This window comes from Paralichthys olivaceus, chromosome 5, assembly GCF_024713975.1.
Source record: "Paralichthys olivaceus isolate ysfri-2021 chromosome 5, ASM2471397v2, whole genome shotgun sequence".
NCBI lineage: Eukaryota > Metazoa > Chordata > Actinopteri > Pleuronectiformes > Paralichthyidae > Paralichthys > Paralichthys olivaceus.
Genome location: NC_091097.1, coordinates 11027719 through 11049586, shown reverse-complemented (window position 1 = coordinate 11049586; position 21868 = coordinate 11027719). Strand labels below are relative to the sequence as shown.

The 21868-nt window shown below is 39.9% G+C and overlaps 2 protein-coding genes across 4 annotated transcripts; one reads left to right on the top strand and one right to left on the bottom strand.

Moving 5' to 3' along the window:
* Nucleotides 1–1415: 1415 nt before the first annotated feature.
* On the bottom strand, nt 1416–12809 carry LOC109634082 (myosin heavy chain, fast skeletal muscle). Its single transcript, XM_020094350.2, has 41 exons — nt 12722–12809; nt 11976–12018; nt 11668–11890; nt 11396–11539; nt 11065–11221; nt 10723–10750; nt 10513–10624; nt 10328–10420; nt 10182–10245; nt 9959–10057; nt 9761–9864; nt 9524–9662; nt 9303–9421; nt 9062–9211; nt 8810–8980; nt 8414–8720; nt 8204–8274; nt 8029–8116; nt 7822–7939; nt 7600–7723; nt 7366–7502; nt 6970–7225; nt 6545–6787; nt 6270–6446; nt 6021–6166; nt 5803–5893; nt 5322–5711; nt 5046–5172; nt 4849–4967; nt 4465–4661; nt 4174–4357; nt 3914–4079; nt 3586–3710; nt 3140–3448; nt 2852–3055; nt 2636–2761; nt 2382–2552; nt 2186–2290; nt 2006–2101; nt 1772–1903; nt 1416–1530 (listed from the first exon to the last, which is right to left on the bottom strand). Exons 3-41 carry the CDS (start codon nt 11869–11871, stop codon nt 1513–1515), a joined length of 5811 nt encoding a protein of 1936 aa, XP_019949909.2. The 5' UTR covers nt 11872–11890; nt 11976–12018; nt 12722–12809; the 3' UTR covers nt 1416–1512.
* A 2232-nt stretch (nt 12810–15041) lies between these two features.
* xab2 (XPA binding protein 2) lies at nt 15042–21546 on the top strand. 3 transcript variants are annotated; one of them, XM_069524691.1, is made up of 19 exons: nt 15042–15101; nt 15542–15690; nt 15941–16064; nt 16174–16371; nt 16743–16877; nt 16979–17143; nt 17265–17409; nt 17512–17663; nt 17776–17895; nt 18005–18136; nt 18567–18698; nt 18869–18982; nt 19090–19252; nt 19344–19534; nt 19665–19787; nt 19893–20064; nt 20173–20299; nt 20429–20538; nt 20668–21546. In XM_069524691.1, exons 2-19 carry the CDS (start codon nt 15605–15607, stop codon nt 20727–20729), a joined length of 2451 nt encoding a protein of 816 aa, XP_069380792.1. In that variant the 5' UTR covers nt 15042–15101; nt 15542–15604; the 3' UTR covers nt 20730–21546. The 3 variants fall into 3 exon arrangements, with proteins under 3 accessions (XP_069380792.1, XP_019949920.1, XP_019949919.1); XM_020094361.2 differs by having other exon boundaries at nt 15060–15222; nt 20179–20299; XM_020094360.2 differs by having other exon boundaries at nt 15060–15222.
* The last annotated feature ends 322 nt before the right edge of the window (nt 21547–21868 follow it).

Here is a 21868-nt window from a genome sequence, read left to right as displayed (position 1 = left end):
TAATGTGGCATGGTGGAGAACTATAAGTACTTGGGGGTGTACTTAGACAATAAACTGGACTGGTCAAAAAACGTGGACACGATTTACAAAAGAGGCCAGAGCCGTCTCTATTTTCTGAGTCTGTTGTGTCCAGTGCCATATTGTTTGCTGTTTTCTGCTGGGGCAGCAGCTTGAAGAAGAAGGACATTAATAGACTCAACAAGCTAATCAGGAAAGCCAGCCATGTTGTTGGGGGGGGGGGCAGTGTCACAGTGGTGATGGAGAGGTGAACTTTGTCCAAAGTAAGGACGATATTGGACTTTCCGTCACACCCTCTCCATAATGTCTTGATTAGCCTCTGCAGCTCGTTCAGTGACAGACTCATCCACCCACGCTGCTCGACAGAACGCCACAGGAAATCATTCCTGCCTGTGGCTGTCAAATTCTTCAATGACACCCTGTAAAGTATAAAGATTAATAATGTATACTGTGTATACTTTAACTTTACCTTTAACTTACTTTACTCATGCACAAATGTAAATCTATAAATACCCGGTCTTTACTTCTACATATGTATATCTTTATTTCGATTAGCCTTACTTGATTTTGTTTGTTTATACCTGCTTTTGCTGTTTTGCCTCTTTCTCAGGGGCTCTGTCACATTTTAATTTCCCTACAGGAATTAATAAAGTACTTCTGATTCTGATTCTAAAATGTTTACCTGGTAACCATATCCCAAATTGATGTGAAATAATGAAACAAAAAAAAAACCTGTAGGGCTACCAGATGAGGGCTCATCAAACACTTGGTGAGGGGAAAACAATCTTCTGCTCTAAGATTCCAAGTATAGTTTCAATTTCTTCCAGAATTCACAGTGCAAAGACCTGTAGGACTTGGAACCCTACCTGTTTGCGGTTTCTGACATAGCAAATGGAGCATTGCATGGATGCAAGGCATACCTGAACCTTTTTCCAGCCCTAATCATACTCTGATTACCATTCTTATCATCCCATTTGTTCTTTTAAATGTTTGGAACTTAAAGTGTCACAGTCTAAACTAATCATTAGTAATAATTTGCCTACCATTATGTCTAACACTAAGACAAATGTAATATGAAACCATAATGTAGTAATCTCCCAACAAAAGAAGAGCCATTGTAGCTGATACTGGAAGATATGTTAATCAGTGAATTGTGGAGCTGCTAGCTTTTAAAATCAGTGCCAACTTAAAATAAGCAAAACAAACAATTACAAACCTCAAGACCTCATTTTGTGCAGCTTTATGCTTTTAGCTTACAATATTTAAGTGGGACACATTTTACTTTACTTCTTCCAAATTGTACCAGAAGACATTACAGCATCGCTAACTTGACTACTTTGTTTTGAACTAGATGTTTGTCTTGGAAACCACATGAATTAATAATCAGAAAGACAATGACAGGAACAATCATCATATTTATTGAAAAATAAAAGAGCCATTAACTGGTTCATATTTTATGAACTCTGTTGAAGGGCCTCAACTGGATGAGGACTCTTACTCGGCAGAATCAGACTAAAAGAAAAAAGGAGAACATCAATTAACAGTGGCAAATATTTAAATTATTTTCTCTTTATGTGGAAAGGGTTAAAACAATCTGGGCACTTTATAAAACAAAGTTAATTTTACTGAAAAATCTGTAAAAATCAGCACAATTGACACTGATACAAAGACACTTTTCCTTTACCTTGTTAACTTGACCTTAATAAACGAAGGTGCGGGCCACATAATGTTCTGTAAAGTATGATCACATTACCTTTCCAATGTCACGGCTCTTGACTCTCAGCTTGTTGACCTGGGACTCAGCAATGTCAGCGCGCTCCTGAGCCTCTTCCATCTCGTGCTGAACCTTCCTGCACCTGGACATATGAGTGTTGGCCTGCTCCTCCTGCAAAGGGATTGGGGTTAGTCTGACTAAGTTAAAAAAAAGTTAATAGCGATGATATTACTAAATCAACTTAAAAAAAGGGCAAGACTGCGAATGACTTACAGCCTCCTCAGCCTGTCTCTTGTAAGCCTTGACTTTGAGCTGCAGCTTGTCCACCAGATCCTGAAGCCTGGTCACGTTCTTCTTGTCCTCTTCAGTCTGCACAGATGAAGGTTTATACAGTAAGTGATGAGGGAAATAGAATAAAAAGAAACAAAGATTAGTTTTTCCATTGGGAATTACCTGGTAGGTCAGCTCCTTCACTCTCCTCTCATATTTGCGGACTCCTTTAACAGCATCAGCTCCACGTCTCTGCTCAGCCTCAACTTCAGTTTCCAGCTCACGCACCTGTAACATGATGATAAATAATTCATCAATAAGATGCATCCTCGAACTGACTGATTATGAGCATTCATACTATACAGTGTAATGTTCTCACCCTGGACTCCAGTTTCTGGAGCTGCTTCTTGCCACCCTTCATGGCGAGGTTCTCAGCCTCATCCAGACGGTGCTGCAGGTCCTTGACTGTGATCTCCAGGTTCTTCTTCATCCTCTCCAGATGAGCACTGGTGTCCTGCTCCTTCTTCAGCTCCTCAGCCATCATGGCAGCCTGAAATGATAAATGGTCTCCAATACTAGTTTCATTTGATATAAGCCTTAAAATCTCTTATTGAGATTGAAATGTAAACTCACATCAGTGATAGCCTTTTTGGCTTTCTCCTCAGCATTCCTTGCTTCCTGTACAGCATCATCAACTTCACCCTGAACCTGGACTAAGTCAGACTCCAACTTCTTCTTGGTGTTCAGCAGACTGGTGTTCTGGATGTTTGAGAAAAGTCATGTTTATTACAATATATACACTGTTTGTTTCTTTTTTTTAAATTTTCTTTTTAATGAAAGAAAACAAACCTGAGAGTGAAGCAGGCCGACACGCTCACTAGCATCAACCAGCTCCTGCTCAGCCACTTTGCGTCCTCTCTCTGTTTGTTCCAGAGCGACTCTCAGCTCTTCAATCTCAGCCACCATCAGACCATTTCTGCGCTCCACCATGGCAACCTGCTCCTTCATGTCCTCCTGACTTCTGAGAGCGTCATCAAGGTGCAATTGGGCATCCTGATAATAAAAAGGGGAAAAGATGTTAACTTTATTTCCTGTTAAAGATTTCTCCTTTTTCATTCAACAATCAACAAACCTCACCTTGAGCTGTCCCTGGACGTTCCTCAGTTGTTTCTGGGCCTCAGCAGCCTGCCTGTTGGCGTGGCTCAGCTGAATCTCCATCTCATTCAGGTCTCCCTCCATCTTCTTCTTGACTCTCAGGGCATCGTTCCTGCTCCTGACCTCAGCATCAAGAGTGGTCTGCATGGAGTCAATCACCCTCTGGCTGTTCCTCTTGATCTGCTCCATCTCCTCATCCTTCTCTGCCAGCTTCCTGTCAACCTCACCTTTGATCTGGTTGAGCTCAAGCTGGACACGGAGAATCTTGGACTCCTCGTGCTCCAATGTGGCCTTTAAATTATTTTAAACAGTTATGTCAATAAAAGTCATTTAAATGAATGCTGAATTACAAAGGAATGGATAAAATGCATCCAATTCAAAAGAAAATACATGTTTATCATTACTACTTCTAATTTTAACTCTGTTACCTCAGCCTCCTCCAGTGCTGACTGAATCTCGGCCTTCTCAATCTCTGCAGTCTTCTTAGCTTTCTCCAGCTCATGGATGGTCTTTCCAGTCTCACCAAGCTGTTCAGTCAGGTCTGAGATCTCCTCTATAGAACAATTAAAACCAAAATTCATTTGATATTTACCTATAGATAATGATTCTGTTTTACAAGGTAGTTAGGACATGCTAATATTTTTTTTAAGTAGGATAGGATGTATTAGTACATCGTTTATTATAATCTCCTTCAGAGGCCACAGAAAAACTCACAATAAGACATAGGTTATATTTTGATTTGCAAAAACAACATACGCTGCAGGTTCTTGTTCTCTCTCTTCATGGTCTCCAGCTGATCCAGAGACTCTTCATAAGAGTTCTTCATCTTGAACAGTTCAGTGCTGAGGGAGCGAGCCTCCTTCTGGGTTCCTTCCAGCTCAGCCTGGCCCTCTTCATACTTCTGTTTCCATTCTGCCAGGACCTATAAACATGCATGTGAGTAATAAAAGACATGTATCCTTTAAAGAAAATCTTGTTTTTTTGTTGTTGTTTTTAACTTCTTAACCTTAAAGCACCTTGTCAAAGTTCCTCTGCTTCTTGTCGAGATTGGCCGCCAGAGCATTAGCTCTCTCCACATCAATCATGAGGTCCTCCACCTCACCTTGCAGCCTCTGCTTGGTCTTCTCCAAAGAGGCACACTTGGAGTTCACAGCCTCGATGGACTCCTCAGCATCCTGCAGGCGCTGGGCAAGCTTTTTCCTGTCACACAGAAGAATATGATTGTATTTAACTATGCAAAGATATTATACTTAAATTCATTATATTGAATAAATATGCATTAATTAATTCAAAAAGTATTCATGTACTTGGCCTCCTCCAGCTCCTCAGTGCGCTGGATAGCATCAGTCTCATATTTGCTTCTCCACTGAGCCACCTCACTGTTAGCCTTGGACATGCCTCTCTGGAGCTCAGCCTTGGCCTCCTGCTCCTCCTCAAACTGCTCTCTGAGCAGATCGCAGTCATGGCGGGATGACTGAACGCTGTGGGCCAGGGCATTCTTGGCCTGATGAACATGACACAAACATTTTTTACTTACTAGTAAAGTATACAACTATTTTGTAAAGGTTTTTGATGTTAATTTAATTATTTGGCTGCTTGGTGTAGCAAAAATATAGTTTTTTTCACAAGATTTTAGTTTTATTATAATTTATGATATTATGTATTTTATGGAGATAAAAGTTATTGTTTACCTTCACTTCCTCCTCAATGTGTCTCTTAAGCTCCTCAATCTGCTGAGTGTAAGCCTGTTTGCCTCTGGTCAGCTGGGAAACAAGAGCTTCTTTCTCCTCAAGCTGGCGAGAGTACTCACCTGAAGGACACAATGTAAATAAGTTTATAAAAAACAATTAACCCACCCACAGAATGTTTGTCATCAAAGCTGACTCACCATTCTCTGTCTGCAGTCTTGCCCTTTGTGCATTAATATCATTGAGCTGGCGAATATTCTCATCATTTTTGGTTTTGAGCTCACTCAGCTGGTCCTCAAGAGTTCTGCACATTTTCTCCAAGTTGCCCTGTCAACAATACATGAGCTACATTTGAAAAATATCTGTTGTAGTGACTTAAACATTTTCAATATGCTTTTGTTCTATAGCCACACTTAAATTCATAAAGTAAAATTTTAATATTTTATAAATGTAAAACTTAAAAATAAGCCACTAACCTTTGCTTTGGCAACTGCCTCCATGTTGCTGGAGAGGTCATCTATCTCCATCTTGTACTCGCTCTTTTCCTTCTCCAGCTTCTGCTTGACACGCTGCAGGTTGTCGATCTGCTCACCCAACTCTGCAACACTGTCAGCCTGCTTCTTGCGAAGAGCTGATGCGGTAGCTTCATGCTGCAGGGTTGACTCCTCTAGGTCGCGACGCATCTTCTGGAACTCTGCCTCACGCTTTTTGTTCATCTCAATCTGAGCGGCTGTTGCTCCACCAGCTTCCTCAAGCCTCTCACTGATCTCCTCGAGCTCCCTGGAGAGGTCAGCTCTCTGTTTCTCAACCTTGGCCCTAGCAGCTCTCTCAGCCTCAATCTCCTCCTCCAGCTCCTCAATGCGAGCCTAGATTTGATGACAGTAACATCAGAAAAGGCTATTGACTAGAAGACATTTCTGATTTTTTGAATCTAATATTTGTGTAAAATAACATTACCTGGAGTTCCTTGATCTTCTTCTGAAGCTGAGCACTGAGGGACTGTTCATCCTCAATCTTGCTGAGGAGTTGACTTATTTCAAAGTCCTTCCTGTAAAAGGAAAGTAAAATCATATTAAGTCAGTGTTGTGTTCCTGATGAAGAAGAGAACAAAAAGGTTGAATGCGTGCAGTGTGTGAGATGCTCATAAGAAGTTTCATAAACTTAAAAAAACCCACTTCTTGATTTTCTCATCAGACTGCTGCTTGTCATTCTCCAGATCCATGATGGATTCCTGGGCCAGTTTCAGATCTCCCTCGAGCTTCCTCTTGGCTCTCTCAAGGTCCATGCGGAGCTTCTTCTCTTGCTCCAGTGATCCCTCAAGCTATAAAATAACATTTATCAATAATAGTTTGTGGCATTTATAAGACAGACCATACATTCCTGGAGTCTTGTCAATACAAAGAAAATGTGTACTGTTTTCTTACATCATCCACTTGCTGTTCCAGCTTCGTCTTGGCCTTGGTCAGAGTGTTGACTTTGTCTTCCTCTGCCTGGAGATCATCCAGTGTTTGCTGGTGGGCCTCTTGGAGGGCTTTCTTCTCCTTAGTCAACTTGGCAATGGACTCATCTTGTGAAGCCATTTCCTCTGTCAAGTTTTTCACCTATAAAATGAAATAAAAACTTAATATTTATACCTACACATACTTGACCCATTGATAGAAACGTGTATTATTTTATATCATTGTGTTTATGTGTGAACCTTGTTTTCTGTGGCATGTTTCTCCTTCTCCACTTTAGCCAAGGTGAGCTCCAGATCATCAATGTCCTTCTTCAGCTCAGAGCATTCATCCTCCAGCTTCCTCTTCTTGGCAGTCAGCTCAGCATTGATTTCCTCTTCATCCTCCAGTCTCTCAGTTGTCTCTTTGAGTTTGGCCTCAAGCTGGATTTTGCTCTTAATGAGCCCTTCACATCTTTCCTCAGAATCTGAGAGATTTTCCCCTTCCTACAGTACAAGAGGATCATTTGCTTATTTTGTTAAACATTTGATTATTCAATGCTAATTATTTGTTCAATTCATGTACAGCTTCAGTAAGGTACACAGAAAGTCAGAAGATGATAATGAAATTGGATTAGGGTTTTATTTCATTGAGCATGTACACAATGTGTATACTAAATAAATCTTACCGAAGCCACTTGCAGTTGCAGGTCATTCTTCTCTTGCAGCAGGGAAACCATCTTCTCTTCCAGTTCCTTCTTCTTGGCCAGGGCAGTAGCCAGGTCTGTCTGCATCTTCTCATAGTTGTCCTTCATCTGGCTCAGCTCCTTCTCAGTCTCAGCACTCTTCAGAAGAGGCTTGATCTTGAAGTACACTTTCAGCCATGGCCAGTTTTTCACATTCATGAATGAACGAACGTTGTACTGGATTGTATAAATGGATTCCCTGGGAAATTAATTGCAGAGAATATGTAGTTTATACTGCTATTAGATGTCAAGGATTTGCAAAGGATAACAATTGAAGAAAGATATCTACATGATTGGACTGTACAGTTAATGCTACTATATGAAATATAAATATTTTACCTCCTCTCCATCATCTTAACAAACACCTTCCTCATGACATATCCCCTGCTGAGGGCCTGAGTCATGGTCACCAGCGTAGCCAGTTTCTCATCTCTCAGCTCCTCCAGGGTACCCAGCAGACCAGCTTTGAAGAACACCTATGGTGTCAAATCAGTGAAATCCATCATCAGGAAACACAGATAATACTTGATTTGTAATAAACAACAGTTTTTGAAATTGCCCATAGAATTGTACCTTTGTGTGCCCAAACTTGTACTGAGTGTGGTCCACATCAATGGAGCCCAACAGCTTTTCTGAAGCTTTCTTGTTGTCAATGAACTGTCCCTCAGGGATGACGCTGGCATTCAGTACTTTGTATCTACAAAATATTATTATGTTGATATTTGTATGTACCTCAGCTATTGGCCTGAGGTAACGTCATCATAATAAATTGAATTGCCTGTCCTAAAAAGTCACCTCTGCTTGAAGTCACCATAGAGGATTCTGCTGGGGAAGCCCTTTCTGCAGATTCTGATGCCCTCCAGCACACCATTACACCTCAGCTGGTGGATGACCAAGAAGTTCTCCATCAGACCTGAGAGTTGCAAATTGAAGTAATTGGAAATGTTTCCTTGGACCACTGTGAAACATAAAATCCAATTAGTAAGAATTTGGGATTCTTACCTGGGGTCTTTGTCTCATTGGGAATCAGGCAACGCACAAAGTGAGGATGTGTGCTCCTCAAGTTGGTCATCAGCTTGCCCAAGTTCTCCTGTGCATCAACAGTATGAAAAATTAAGTCAAATATAATTTCTATACTGGCTTTGATTGTACTCCAAAATTATGAAGAAATACATACTCTGAAAAGAGCAGACACTGTCTGGAAGGAACCACCCTTCTTCTTACCAGCCTTCTTGCCACTAGCAGCATCTATATTTTTTTAAAAGAAGTTTGAACAATGCTATTATTTCATGAATTTGTTTTATTGGTCCCATGGCTTATGTCCACATATAACCTGCATGCTAGTAACATTACCAGTATTACCCGTTTTGACTGATTCGCTTCTTACCGTCAGTTCCGGCATGAGCTGCATACAGAAGAGCAAGCAGTTTGTTTGAAGCTTTCTGGTACAGCTGAACAACTGAGTCGTTCAGTGGGTCCTTGTTCTTGTCCAGCCAGCCGGTGATGTTGTAGTCCACTGTACCCGCATAGTGAACCAGGGAGAAGTGAGCCTCAGCCTTGCCCTTTCCAGGCTTTGGCTTCTCAAAGGCCTTGGTCTTGCCAAGATGCTGATCATGCAGCTTGTTCTTGAAAGTTGTGTCAGAGGCCTTGGGGAACATGCACTCCTCTTCAAGGATGGAGAAGATGCCCATTGGCTGAGAACAATTTACATCTCATGTTTAAAATGTATCTGTGAAGGCAACAATTTGCACATAAAAAAAGTTCTTCCCAAGTAGCTACTTACCTTTTCAATAAGCTCAATGCAGGCAGCCAAGTCCATACCAAAGTCAATGAACTCCCATTCAATGCCTTCTTTCTTGTACTCCTCTTGCTCCAGGACAAACATGTGGTGGTTGAAGAACTGTTGCAGTTTCTCATTGGTGAAGTTGATGCAGAGTTGCTCCAAGCTGTTGTACTGTAATAGCCAAAATGTATGAGTGCATAGCATATTTGTGTACATCTGTTACACTGCTCAGATAGTTTTCAGGCCACTTACATCAAAGATCTCAAATCCAGCGATATCCAGCACACCAATGAAGAATTGTCTTGCCTGCTTTGTGTCAAGCATCTCATTGATACGGATGACCATCCACAAGAACATTTTCTCATAGATAGACTTGCACAGAGCTGAGACAGAATTGTTGACCTAGAAAAAAGGGCAATATTTAGAAAAACCTGCTTGGTCTTTAAACCAGTCCTGGATTTGTAGATGCATCAAGTTTCCTCTGTTTTTGTACCTGTGGAACGGTTTGACCTTTGGTCACCATTTCATTTCCGACCTTGACTCTTGGATAGCACAGACATTTCAGCATGTCAGCTGAGTTCAAGCCCAAAAGGTAGGCGATTTTATCAGCCACTGATGGAGAGAAAAATCTTTAGTTCACTGAACTATGTCATGTTTAGAGTCATGTGTTATACATGTGACAGACATGCTTCAAGGCATCATTATCAAATTTACCCTCATTGCCGTCAGGTTCAGCCTGCTCCTCACGCTGCTTCTGCTTGAATTTCATGTTGCCATGATGCATCACAGCACCAGTCAGCTTGTATATGCCAACCTTCTCCTCAGCATTGAAGCCCAAGATGTCAATAGCAGTCTGCATTACACCGAAAAGAAAGTAGTCAACATTTGGGACATTTTGGTCTTGGATTCTCAATTTTACAATCTCAAAAACAATTAGGAATTTTTGTGTACATCTGTTGCAATGAACTCCTCCACATCATCAATGCTTTTCACAGTGATTTCACCCTGACTGATCATGTGGTAGTCATAGGGGTTGGTGGTTATCAGAAGAGCCTCTACAAAAGAATAGAAGAAATAAATGAATCAGTCCTCCTGCTACAGTATCTTGATTCCAACTCTATAATTCCTATTGTCCATGTTTTGTCATACCCAGCAGCTCAGGCTTGTGGCCTGTCATCAGCTGATAGAAGATATGGTAGCTCCTCTCAGCAGACAACTGGAAGGTGACACGGGACTTCTCCAGTAGATCTACGTTCAACAAATCAAAGTCAGAAAAAAAACATTGCATGTATATCATCACACAACAAATGGCTTCATATTGAATTGTAAATTGAAACTTAGATGACTGAACAAAATATAGATAATGACTTACATGTTTCAATATCTGCTGAGGCCAGCTTGCCCGATGTTCCGAAGTGGATTCGGATGAATTTGCCCTAAAGAAATTAGACTTAGGCTAGCATGATCCTTGGAATGCAGCTCAAAAAGCTCATATTTATTTAATTTATTTTTACTCACAAAACGAGAAGAGTTGTCATTCCTGATAGTCTTGGCATTACCGTAAGCCTCCAGCAGAGGGTTGGCTGCAATGATTTGATCTTCCAGCGAACCCTACACAAAGAGATAAAATTTATAGCATTTTGTTGTTAGTATTTAGAATAAAAATATATTCTGAACATTTTGAGGGAAAACAACCATTTTACCTGCATCTTGCCAGCTGCTGCCTCAGCCTTCTTACTTGAGGTCATTGCAATTATTGCAAAGTACTGGATGACACGCTTGGTGTTGACAGTCTTTCCAGCACCGGATTCTCCACTGAGGGACAAAGGAATATTTTGAGGGTTTTTTGTGTTTTATTTTTTAAAATTCTATATTTGTCAATTCCCTTTTTCAGGTATGTAAGTATTACTCACGTGATAAGGACAGACTGGTTCTCACGATCTGAAATGAACACATATGTAATATGTAATGTAATTCATTTAATCTTTATTGAGATCGAGATCTCTTTTCCAAAAGAGGCCTGAGAACAAGAAACATTCACAATCGCCAGCAAACAACGGCAGAGCTTTATAGATGAACAACATGAGATGACTATCTCTTATTGTTTGTAATGAAGTCCATCTAATAGATTGATACAGAGAAAATTGATGTGTGGAATTTGTCATTTGTGATGATGTGTAATGCTTTGGTATGGTTTCAGTTTCATTTTATATAATTTTTGCTTTGACTGAGTGGTATGTGTCAAATTGACTCACCTGTGAGCATGAACTGATAGGCATTGTCAGAGATGGAGAAGATGTGGGGCGGTGCCTCAATCCTCTTCTTGCCTCTGTATCCTTCCACAACTATAGTGTCGTACACAGGAAGCCACTTGTAGGGGTTCACGACGACACAGAACAGGCCTGAGTAGGTCTGAAATAGAGAGGAGTGCCCTTTTAAAGCCACAGTTTCTACATTTGATATCTACATCATTTCAGTTTGAACTTCATTTTGAGTTTTAGCTGTGGTAAAAACAAATAACCTCATCTGAATTTTTTTTGTTCTCTATATATTTACTTCAGTATAAGTGTTAGTTTGCAAACTCACGTAGATCATCCATGATGCATAACGCTCTTTGAGGTTATACAACACACAAGGCTCATTGAGGTGGGTCATCATGGCCATGTCCTCAATCTTGTCAAACTTTGGAGGATTCCTGAGATCGATTTCGGTCTCTTTCACAGTAACAGTCTGAATAGAAAATTGGAGTTCAGTTTCATCGGTCAGATGAAATCAATTGACATAAAATGAAATAGATGGACAAAACTAAATTTCTAAGATTATATTTTAGAATAGTATTTCAAATTTGATTCACCTACCTTTCCAGTATCAGTCTCAACTGTGGCTTTGCCCCCCTCTTTCTTCACAAGTTTACACTTGAGGTACATCTCATCAGCATCCACCACAAAGAAGGCTGTTTTGGCATCAAACGGAGTGTTCTGTGCCTCAATCCTCTCCCTCTCTGGCTTCCGGAGGTAGATAGCCGCCGGGCCATACTGCTGCATCTCTGCGTCTGTGCTCATGATGGCACTTCAGATGGGACTGAAAAGTAAGAGAATAGTGTTGAATGAAGTGTGTTGATATTATTTTTCATTATGGAGGTTATATTATTGCAAACACGTCTTACTTCAGTTTATCCCTCTTGAGTGTCTGTTGTTGTCCAGGGATGCCTTTGAAGAGAGATTGAGATGATAACCGCAGAAGACTGAAAATTGTAAAACATTTTTTTTCTGCCTTGTCACCATCATGTTTTTTCTAAATACAATTAAACTAACAATTAAAAAAGATTTATGAATTTCTGATGATTCTCTCCCCTGCGGTGGTCCTGTTGTGTGCACTCTTGTGGTAGCCATCTGGTGGTGTTTTTCGCTTTTCTCCACTGCTTGATGTCTATCAGTTGAATATGATTGAACTTGGTCGCTGCCTTTACTAGAAACACTGCTGTCTGCTCTCATTTGTCTGAGAAAGACCTTTCAGATAAAAATGTGCCTTGTTAAAATGACAGAATAAAACAGTGTGCAGAACTACTCTTTTGTAAATTCTGTACCCTGGCTTTTTGTCCTGCACCTGTATGCATATGTGTAGGTATGCACACACTGAGTTCCTCTGACAATCATTGAAGACAACACAAAGTTAAAATATTGTACACTGCATGGTGCCCACAACAGGAAACAGCATTTACACTACTCACTAAAAAACTTCTCCAAATTAGCCATTAAAGTAGTTGCAAAGTGTATTAAACATATTTGTAAACAATATGTTTGAATCAGGGTATTACAAGTGTACTTACTACTACTAAAATATAAGTAACATTAATATAATATTAATGTCAGTAAAAGCAAATTATGTGATATAAAGACACAAAGCACTAACCTGTGTGGGATGCCTGTCAGTTATCAGAGGAGCCTGAGGCTACTGCTTTTATAGAGGCTGGGACTGCCTAGTCAGCAGCAGCCTGCCACTAGATTTGGTCAAGCATCCCTGACATCTTAAGACCCATCTTGCTTTTTCTGTGTCTTGAGATATAACATTGCACAAGTCTTAAAATAGCAATTGAACAAAAAAATTGAAAAATTTCTTCAGCGATCTCGGATCAAAATCTTTATTTTCAAATTGCATTACTGTATTGTAGGATAATAACTTGTCTAATCTAACAAATAAATATTTAAATTATTTGTTAAGGGAGTTGTGTGACTTTCTTTTTTGACCCATAAACTCTACTCTGAGATACTCTGAAATGTCATAAGTATTGAGTTTCACCTTGTCCACATTTCAGATATTTGAAATACAGTAAAACAATACTTTTTATGATTATCACCAATATCATTAAAATAACCTTTATTATTGTAGGTTAATATCCATCATGCACCACATATTCATTTTGAAGAGAATAGCATTTGATATTGGTAATAGCATGCAACATGTTTTATAGAGAAGCATTGGATTTAATTTTCTCTCTGCCCATAACCTATGGGTGATGGCAATGTTCAAAATAGATGCTGTGCAATACATACCCGTGTTTTTGAACCACTTATTTGCTCCAATAAATAATTTACTTTTATAAATTTAGATTCTGACTTACTTGAGAGAGAGATTTCATTACTTTATAATGAGATCTTTCCATTTACCCCTGCAATTAAATATGTCCGTAGCAGGAATGGAACTTAATTTTGGAGAAGCCCCCAACTGCCACTGGTATACAGTTGCAGCACACTGGCACATCTTGTGTTCCTCTAATAAAACTGAATGTAAGGCCCTTTCCATAAAGTTCAAGTGGTATTACACCTTGCCTTAAAAGGTATAGAAATGTGTTTGCCAACCAGGCTGAGATAAGACCTATATTAAGTCCCACTCGGATGTCAAAGATCTTTATCCCCGGGCCATTAGATTCTGTTGTTGCTGTTATGGAAACCCAGTGTCCTTGAAAGACTATGCGACTCTCATTTTCAGACATTTCTGGCATTGGCCCCAAAATAAATCCACATACATAATCCTACACAAACAGCTGACAGCCTTCCAAGTGCCTTTCGAAGCATTAACATTAAATTAAACAATAATAGTTTTTGAATTATTTTTATCACTGTACCTTTTAAATGAAAAAAAAATACTCAACCGTTAAACATTCAGAACTTATCCACAGTATTTATATTACATCTTTGTATCCCTAATTATCTGTGTCTAGAAGCCACAAGTGTAGTGAACCAACATGTCAAGTTGGTGGATGCTTATGATGTAGACAAACATTTAATCCTTGCAGATAAACATGAGGGTTTGGGGCATTGTGCTAGAGTTTTTTCATAACATATTGTGAGATACTTTATTTGAAGAAAAATGGCTCACCTCTATGAATTAATACATTATATGCTCTGTTTTATGCAAATGCAGACAACGTTTTCTTTTTTGGTTTTTTTATATTGTATTTTGTTGTCCTTACAGGTTTGCATAGCGTTGTCATGGCTCAAACACAGTGGCTGTCATTTGAGCCATGATTACTCAGCTTAGTTTCGCAATGTGCAACATTTCTCTTATGCTGTAAAAAAGCAGTCATCAGCAGAGCTTAGCACAAATTAGAGACAAATATGTTGCTTATTTCTGATTACTGTAAAAAAAATATCCTGAAAGAGTAGCCAGCCTTGACCTAGGGACAGCTAACAAGGACAAGCTGGCCGATCTTAGGTTGCAACTGGAATTGTAGGGAGTCAATAGCTGAGGAATGTAAGTAGGGGCCAGCCCTTGTTGAGCTTTGAAAGTTATTAAAAGAATCTTAAAATCAATCTTGAATTTAAAGGTTCAGTGAGTAAGATTTAGGTGCAAGGGATCTAATGACATAAATTGAATCCTAGAGATGTTTTCACTAGTGTGTTTCACCTAAATTGTACAAATTGTTGTTTTCTTTCTAAGTCAGGGAGAGATAGAATTAATTTAATTTTAGACATATTTTTTAGATGGAAGTTGCAGGATTCAATGAATCGAATGTGACAGCTAGATTTTTAGCTGTTGTTTTAATATTGGTTGCCAGGGGACCGAGACCTGATAAGAGCTAAAATGACTCAACATGATTTAAACGACAGACTTTTTAAATGTCAGATGAAGCACAAGTGACTCAGTAGTGTACAGTTTCAGGGCATGGCCTACATACAAAGGATCTTTTCCGGACTACAAATATCCAGAGTTTTGTAGTTTTTTCCCCCCAACGCCATGGCGCACTCTGTGACGTACCGGAAGTAACCCTCAGGACTACACGCTTTGAAAGGTCCGCTAACTAGCTTCAGCTAAAGTTAGCTTTTTTTATCATCTGGGGCGGCTCTTGTTCCGTTCTTTTCACTCTAAACGAAGACATGCCGTCGTTAAACGGAAAACCCGATGTTATGTTTGTGAGTTACCCCATTCAGTTATATGTAGCTATTAACGTTTGGTGAGAACGGGTGTAGCTAGCTAACCTTTCCTAGCTGTTTAACTGTTGAAGTTGTTGTGGTCCGTAGGCTGGGAATCAGAGATGTGTGTACACGCTTGTCTTCTAAATCTTTATCAAACGCATGGGAAATGTGTACCTACAGTGGTTAACGTTAAGTTGCTCCTGGTTCAGGTAAACGTTGTTGTAACGTTACGATGTCGCGCTAATGTTAGCTTTAGCACACGCTACGTTGACTCCTTTTTAAAATGATGTTTTGTGTTGTGATTTCTCAATGTTAGGAGGACGATGATCTGCCCTATGAAGAGGAGATTATCCGGAACCCGTATTCGGTCAAGTGCTGGATGCGTTACATCGAATTCAAACAGAACGCATCCAAATCCACCCTGAACATGATCTATGAGCGGGCTCTGAAGGAGCTGCCTGGCAGGTAGCTAACACACAGGCTGCTTAATCATCACAACCGTACACCCAAACCAGGTTGCTAGTGAAACCTGCAAGTCCTCAGGTTATTGCTTTCACAGCAGTATATTGGATGTCAAGCATTTCCGCAGATCAAAACATGATAGGCATTGTTAAAGAAAGTTAATATGTTTGACTTAATGATTTTTTTGATTGTCTAAAGGTACTTTTCATTGTTATCGAACTGTTCTTAATAACCATTGCCGGCTTATTTACAGTTATAAGCTGTGGTACAGTTACCTGAGAGAGAGACGGAAACAAGTCAAAGGGAAATGCATCACGGAACCAGCTTATGAAGAGATCAATAATTGCCATGAAAGGGCTCTGGTGTTCATGCATAAGGTAATACTTCCTGTCAAACTCCATCCAGAAAGTCCTGACAGTAAAAACAAATTGTGATACAGTGGTCTGTGATGTGCTTGAAACTAACATGAGTCCTTCCTTAAACTAGATGCCCAGAATATGGCTCGATTACTGCCAGTTCCTTGTGTCTCAGAGCAAGATCACGAGAAGTCGGCGAACATTTGACCGTGCACTCAGAGCTCTTCCTGTTACTCAGCACCCACGCATCTGGCCTCTGTATCTCCGCTTCGTCCGTACCCTGTCCCTGCCTGAGACTGCTATCCGGGTGTATCGTAGGTATCTTAAGGTGAGAGCATGGTGCACAATCCCATTTCCATACAGCAGTTGATATTCAGGATATCATGACTTCTGATAAGATTCTGTAATTGTATTTACACTGACATCGTATGGTAATGACTGGGCTGTGGTATGATATCTCTGAATGTATGTCTCTGTAAATATCTAAAGATTCTCAGCTGAGAGAATAGCTACTGGATTTGCTGTTTTAGTCTTACGGATTTTGTTTACAAAAATGAATTATCCGAAAGGCCGTAACATCATAATATATCGAGCTATTGTAAGAGTAAGACATTTCCTATAAATATTAGATTCAAACTTTTTAAGATTACTGTTCATGGGGATAATGGCAATGTACTGTCATCTTTTTGTTCCATGTAGCTTTCTCCACAAAATGCAGAGGAATACATAGACTACTTACGGTCTGTTGGCCGCTTGGATGAAGCAGCTGTGCGTCTGGCAGCAGTTGTGAATGACGAAAGCTTTGTGTCCAAAGAGGGAAAATCTAACTATCAAGTAAGATTTTGTTCTCATCACCTCCCAATGTGACAAGTTTGTTATACTTTTAAAGCTGGAAAGGAAACAATATTTCTGTTTTCTACATTTTTCTTGAACAGCTGTGGCATGAGCTGTGCGACCTAATCTCCCAGAACCCTGATAAGGTGACTTCCCTGAATGTAGGAGCCATCATCCGAGGAGGCCTCACCCGCTTCACTGACCAACTTGGAAAACTTTGGTGCTCTTTAGCTGACTATTACATCAGGAGTGGCCACTTTGAGAAAGTATGTTTCATCTTACTCTTTTATTCATATCATAAAGCACTTAACATATGTAGCTCAGTTGCATTAATAGTAGTTCACAGTGTGCTGGTTTGAATCACTGATTGTGAATTATCTATGTCAGGCCCGCGATGTATATGAGGAGGCCATCCTTACAGTGGTGACAGTGAGGGATTTCACGCAAGTGTTTGATAGCTATGCCCAGTTCGAGGAGAGCATGATTGCTGCCAAGATGGAGACCACTGCTGAGATTGGGAAGGATGAAGAAGGTGTGTGTGGATTCATTAATGTTAATATCCACAATATATGTACACGCCTTTATTTCACGTCTCATCTCATGCATGCTGTACTCTTTGTGCCTCTCCTCCTAGATGACATAGACCTGGAGCTTCGACTTGCCCGCTTTGAGCAGCTTATAGCCCGACGGCCCCTCCTTTTGAACAGTGTTCTGCTGAGGCAAAACCCCCATAATGTGCACGAGTGGCACAAGCGGGTAAAATTGTACGATGGCAATCCACGACAGGTGAGTGTTGGGTTGTTAACATTTTATAAATATTCTTTGGACCCGGTCAGTGCACACGCAATTGATATTGCTAACAAACATCACTTGGGTAACACTGCACAATGGTTTGCAGATTATCAACACATACACTGAGGCAGTACAGACAGTGGATCCAATGAAGGCCACGGGGAAGCCTCATTCCCTCTGGGTCTCCTTCGCTAAATTCTATGAGGAAAATGAGCAGCTGGATGATGTAAGTCATGGAAGTCTTTCCACTCTGGTATTTCAAACTATCTGCTCTTAAGAATCAAATGAGACTCTGTATTTTTAATTAATCTCGCTTTTAACTGACTGTCACTCAGGCCAGGACAATCTTTGAGAAGGCTACCAAGGTGAACTACAAGCAGGTGGATGATCTTGCTGCAGTGTGGTGTGAATATGGGGAGATGGAGCTTCGCCATGAGAACTATGAACAGGCACTGCGCATACTGAGGGTGAGACACTTCTGTAGGGATTATTATTGGTGCAGTCTGTACAATGGATATTATGCTAGATGTTTAGTAGCATCTAGTGGCAAGACGGAGAAACTACAGCGTCGTTCTTCATCTTCAAATGTTTTTTAAGGGCATATTTTCAAACTTGAAAGACCTGGTAAATGTAGAGTGGATCACAGATAATATCTGATTGTAATTTAGAGCCTGATAAAATAGAATTGTGGATGCTCTGCTTGTTAAGAGATCATGTAATAGTAAAATAAGGTCTATTGATTAGCAATACTTGCATGTCCCTGTGCATCAATTGAAATGCTCTTGAGCACTGAGTGAAATGTATTTCTTAAATTAATAAATCCACTCATGAATGTGTGTTTAAATGCTTTGTGGGTAGAATTTCAACACATTGGTTTCTTCCATGTTTTGCACATAGAAAGCTACAGCCATCCCATCTAAGAAAGCAGAGTACTTTGATGCATCTGAGCCAGTCCAAAACAGGGTGTACAAGTCCTTGAAGGTCTGGTCTATGCTGGCAGACTTGGAGGAGAGTCTTGGCTCTTTCCAGGTATGTTCACTACATGTCCCTAAGTTTCCATTATGTTATACAAGCTAACCAAATACAGTTGGTTTGATTTAAATTACAGTTAAACTCTGAGCTATTTATTACTTAGAATCGTCATATCCTTTAACTGTGGATGCTACTTTTCTCTCAATTTTATTGTTTTGTCTTTTCAGTCTACGAAGGCAGTGTATGACCGTATTATTGACCTCCGCATCGCGACGCCACAGATCATCATCAACTATGCCATGTTTCTTGAAGAGCACAACTACTTTGAGGAAAGCTTCAAAGTAATAACACAATACTAATTCACTAAACCCACATTTATTTCAGTGTTCTTGCCTAGCGCCAATTTGAAGAATTATTAACGTCTTTGTTAACACCTACTGTATTTCAGGCATATGAGCGTGGTATCGCTCTCTTCAGGTGGCCAAACGTTTATGACATCTGGAACACTTACCTCACCAAGTTCATTGATCGATACGGGGGCAAGAAGCTGGAGAGGGCAAGAGATTTATTTGAACAAGCCCTTGATGGCTGCCCCGCCAAGTTTGCCAAGAGTAAGTAGCTTTTTAAAGTGACAGACAGCTTTTGTATTTATTTATTTTTTAATGAAATTAATACACTGCTCCGCTGTGCCTTGCCTTTCAGCCATTTACCTGTTGTACGCCAAATTGGAGGAAGAGTATGGATTGGCACGGCATGCAATGGCTGTATATGAAAGAGCGACACAGGCAGTCGAAACTGGGGAGAGACATCACATGTTCAATATCTACATCAAGAGAGCCGCTGAAATTTATGGTGTTACTTATACCAGAGCAATTTACCAGAAAGCCATTGAGGTATGGAAACATTTTTCTGATCCTGATAATCAAATTTAAATGTTGTATTTTATTGGGAAAGTTGAAATGCTTATGCTATTCAGCACTATAACAATTTTAATTCTGAATTGTAACTTTATATGTTAACCAGGTCCTTCCTGATGAGCATGCGAGGGACATGTGTCTGCGATTTTCTGACATGGAGAGTAAACTGGGTGAGATTGATCGGGCCAGAGCAATCTACTCCTACTGCTCCCAGATCTGTGACCCAAGGGTGAGCGAAACCACTTCCAGGCATTATAAATAAAATGTCCCGCTTTGATCAATGGTCTATACATAGTACATTTATCCTGACTTACCTGTGAACTTGGTCTTTCAGGTTACAGCTACTTTCTGGCAGGCCTGGAAAGAATTTGAGATCCGCCATGGAAATGAGGACACCATTAGAGAAATGCTGAGGATAAAACGCAGTGTCCAGGCCACATACAACACCCAGGTCAACTTCATGTCCTCTCAGATGATGAAGGCTATAACAACCACCACAGGCACTGGTGAGTGACCTTACTCTGTTCTGTGACAAGTATTTTCTCTACTTGCAATGAATGCACTGGATGGATTCATTTATTTGTGTCCTTGTATATTTTTTCACTCGTTCCCAGTTTCAGATCTTGCTCCAGGCCAGATGGGAATTGATGACATGAAGATGTTAGAGCAGAAAGCACAACAGCTTGCTGCAGAAGCCGAGCAGGACAAACCTAAGCCCAAAGAGAAGATTCTCTTCGTCAGGTTGGTTGTTCATCTTGTTTTTACTTAATTGGAAATTATAATTTTTTTTTAGTTTTTTACGAAGCAGGAAGACATCCTTCAGAGGAAGATTAGACTCTTAGGTCATATTCTCCTCATGTGTTTATACAGGAGTGACACTTCTCGCAGTGAGTTGGCTCAGCTCTCTAAACAGGCTAATCCTGATGAGATCGACATTGATGATGATGACGAGGATGACGATGAAGACCAAGGACCAGAAGGTGAGTGACGCACACATCAGCCCTTGCCTCAGCTGCAAAACAGAAATACGTGATGCTTTTTTGAGTACTGACATGTTTTATCGATGAAAATGCATGAACTTATTGTCTTCTCCTCCCGGCCTTTTACAGAGGTGCGGCTTGAACAGAAGAGCGTCCCCACAGCTGTCTTTGGAGGACTCAAAGATGACTGAAAGATGCTTTTTCTCACTGAACTTTGCAAAGATGCATTCTTCTGATATCTCTTGTAATGATTGAATAGGCTCTATTTTTAAATTTAGTATTAATATTCAGTTGTATCCACTTTATTTTAATACAATGTGATGAAAAAAAAATGTGGGAGAAGTTCAGTATAGTAAAAAAAAAAACTCTTAGTTTTGGCCACAAGGTGTCAGTCCTTGGTATGTGGCTCAAGATAATTGATCCTTTTTTTTCTATTATAAAATACTGTTGTGGTTACATGTTAACTCTAATTGAAATCTGATGTTGTTTGACTTTGTTATGGAACAACATTTGTAAAAGAATTTACAGTGAAAACATTTGTGTACACTTAATAAATTCAGATATCTTCCTCTGACAGGAAGCTCTGCCCTAGAAAACAGGGGAGGAGCGTAGTTTCTTCTTAGAGCATTCACTTGAAAGTGGAGCTTCACATTGTTGACTTGAGGATCACTAGTAGGTGTGTCTTGTGTTCTGAAAAGATTAGTTTGTGCAATGGTTTGAAAAATAGAACATAAAATTCAAAGTTAACTAAACTGCAGTTATTAAAGTTGTAGGTTTTGAGGATATAAGTAATGCTATAGAAATGCTACTTGTGACCTAATACAATTTTACAGCTCTTCATGTACAACAAGATTTTCTATGTTTTCTTATTGCCATGCTGTATAACTTTGATGTTTGTCAATTACGCTCTAACCCTGGCTGTGTCAAGCTGGTCTCTTTGAGTCTCTGAAACTTTATTTACATTGTCTTGCAGCTGTAATAAAAATTGATTTATATTTGATAAATACAGTAACTTGTACATGAAAGTTTGCTGTTGGGAACACTTGGCAGAAGTCTGAAGCATCCAAGTCACACAGATTTTTGCTGATGTACAGTTTGGCAAATGTCCTTTATACACACACAACTAAAATGCAGATCCTATAATACAGGTTCAACACGTGTATGCTGGAAGATGGCCTCATGCTTTTAATTGTTGCCACACCATCACAAAGAGTTAAACTGGCAGAACTGGTAAATGTACTGACTAGGGCGAAATTGTTTCTGTCATAATTAGATTAAAATAGCTGAGAGGTAATCCTCCTAAGAAGTTACTGCAGTGGGGCGCCCAGGG

Coding starts and splice junctions, on each gene's coding strand:
- xab2 (XM_020094360.2), top strand. CDS start 15,187: ATGCCGTCGTTAAACGGAAAACCCGATGTTATGTTT. Junction 19,253..19,343: donor CCCCGCCAAGTTTGCCAAGA/GTAAGTAGCTTT, acceptor CTTGCCTTTCAG/CCATTTACCTGTTGTACGCC. Junction 19,788..19,892: donor CCCAGATCTGTGACCCAAGG/GTGAGCGAAACC, acceptor TTGGTCTTTCAG/GTTACAGCTACTTTCTGGCA.
- LOC109634082 (XM_020094350.2), bottom strand. CDS start 11,871: ATGAGCACAGACGCAGAGATGCAGCAGTATGGCCCGGCGGCTATCTAC. Junction 4,358..4,464: donor GAGGAGCTGGAGGAGGCCAA/GTACATGAATAC, acceptor TCTGTGTGACAG/GAAAAAGCTTGCCCAGCGCC. Junction 1,904..2,005: donor AGAGACAGGCTGAGGAGGCT/GTAAGTCATTCG, acceptor ATCCCTTTGCAG/GAGGAGCAGGCCAACACTCA.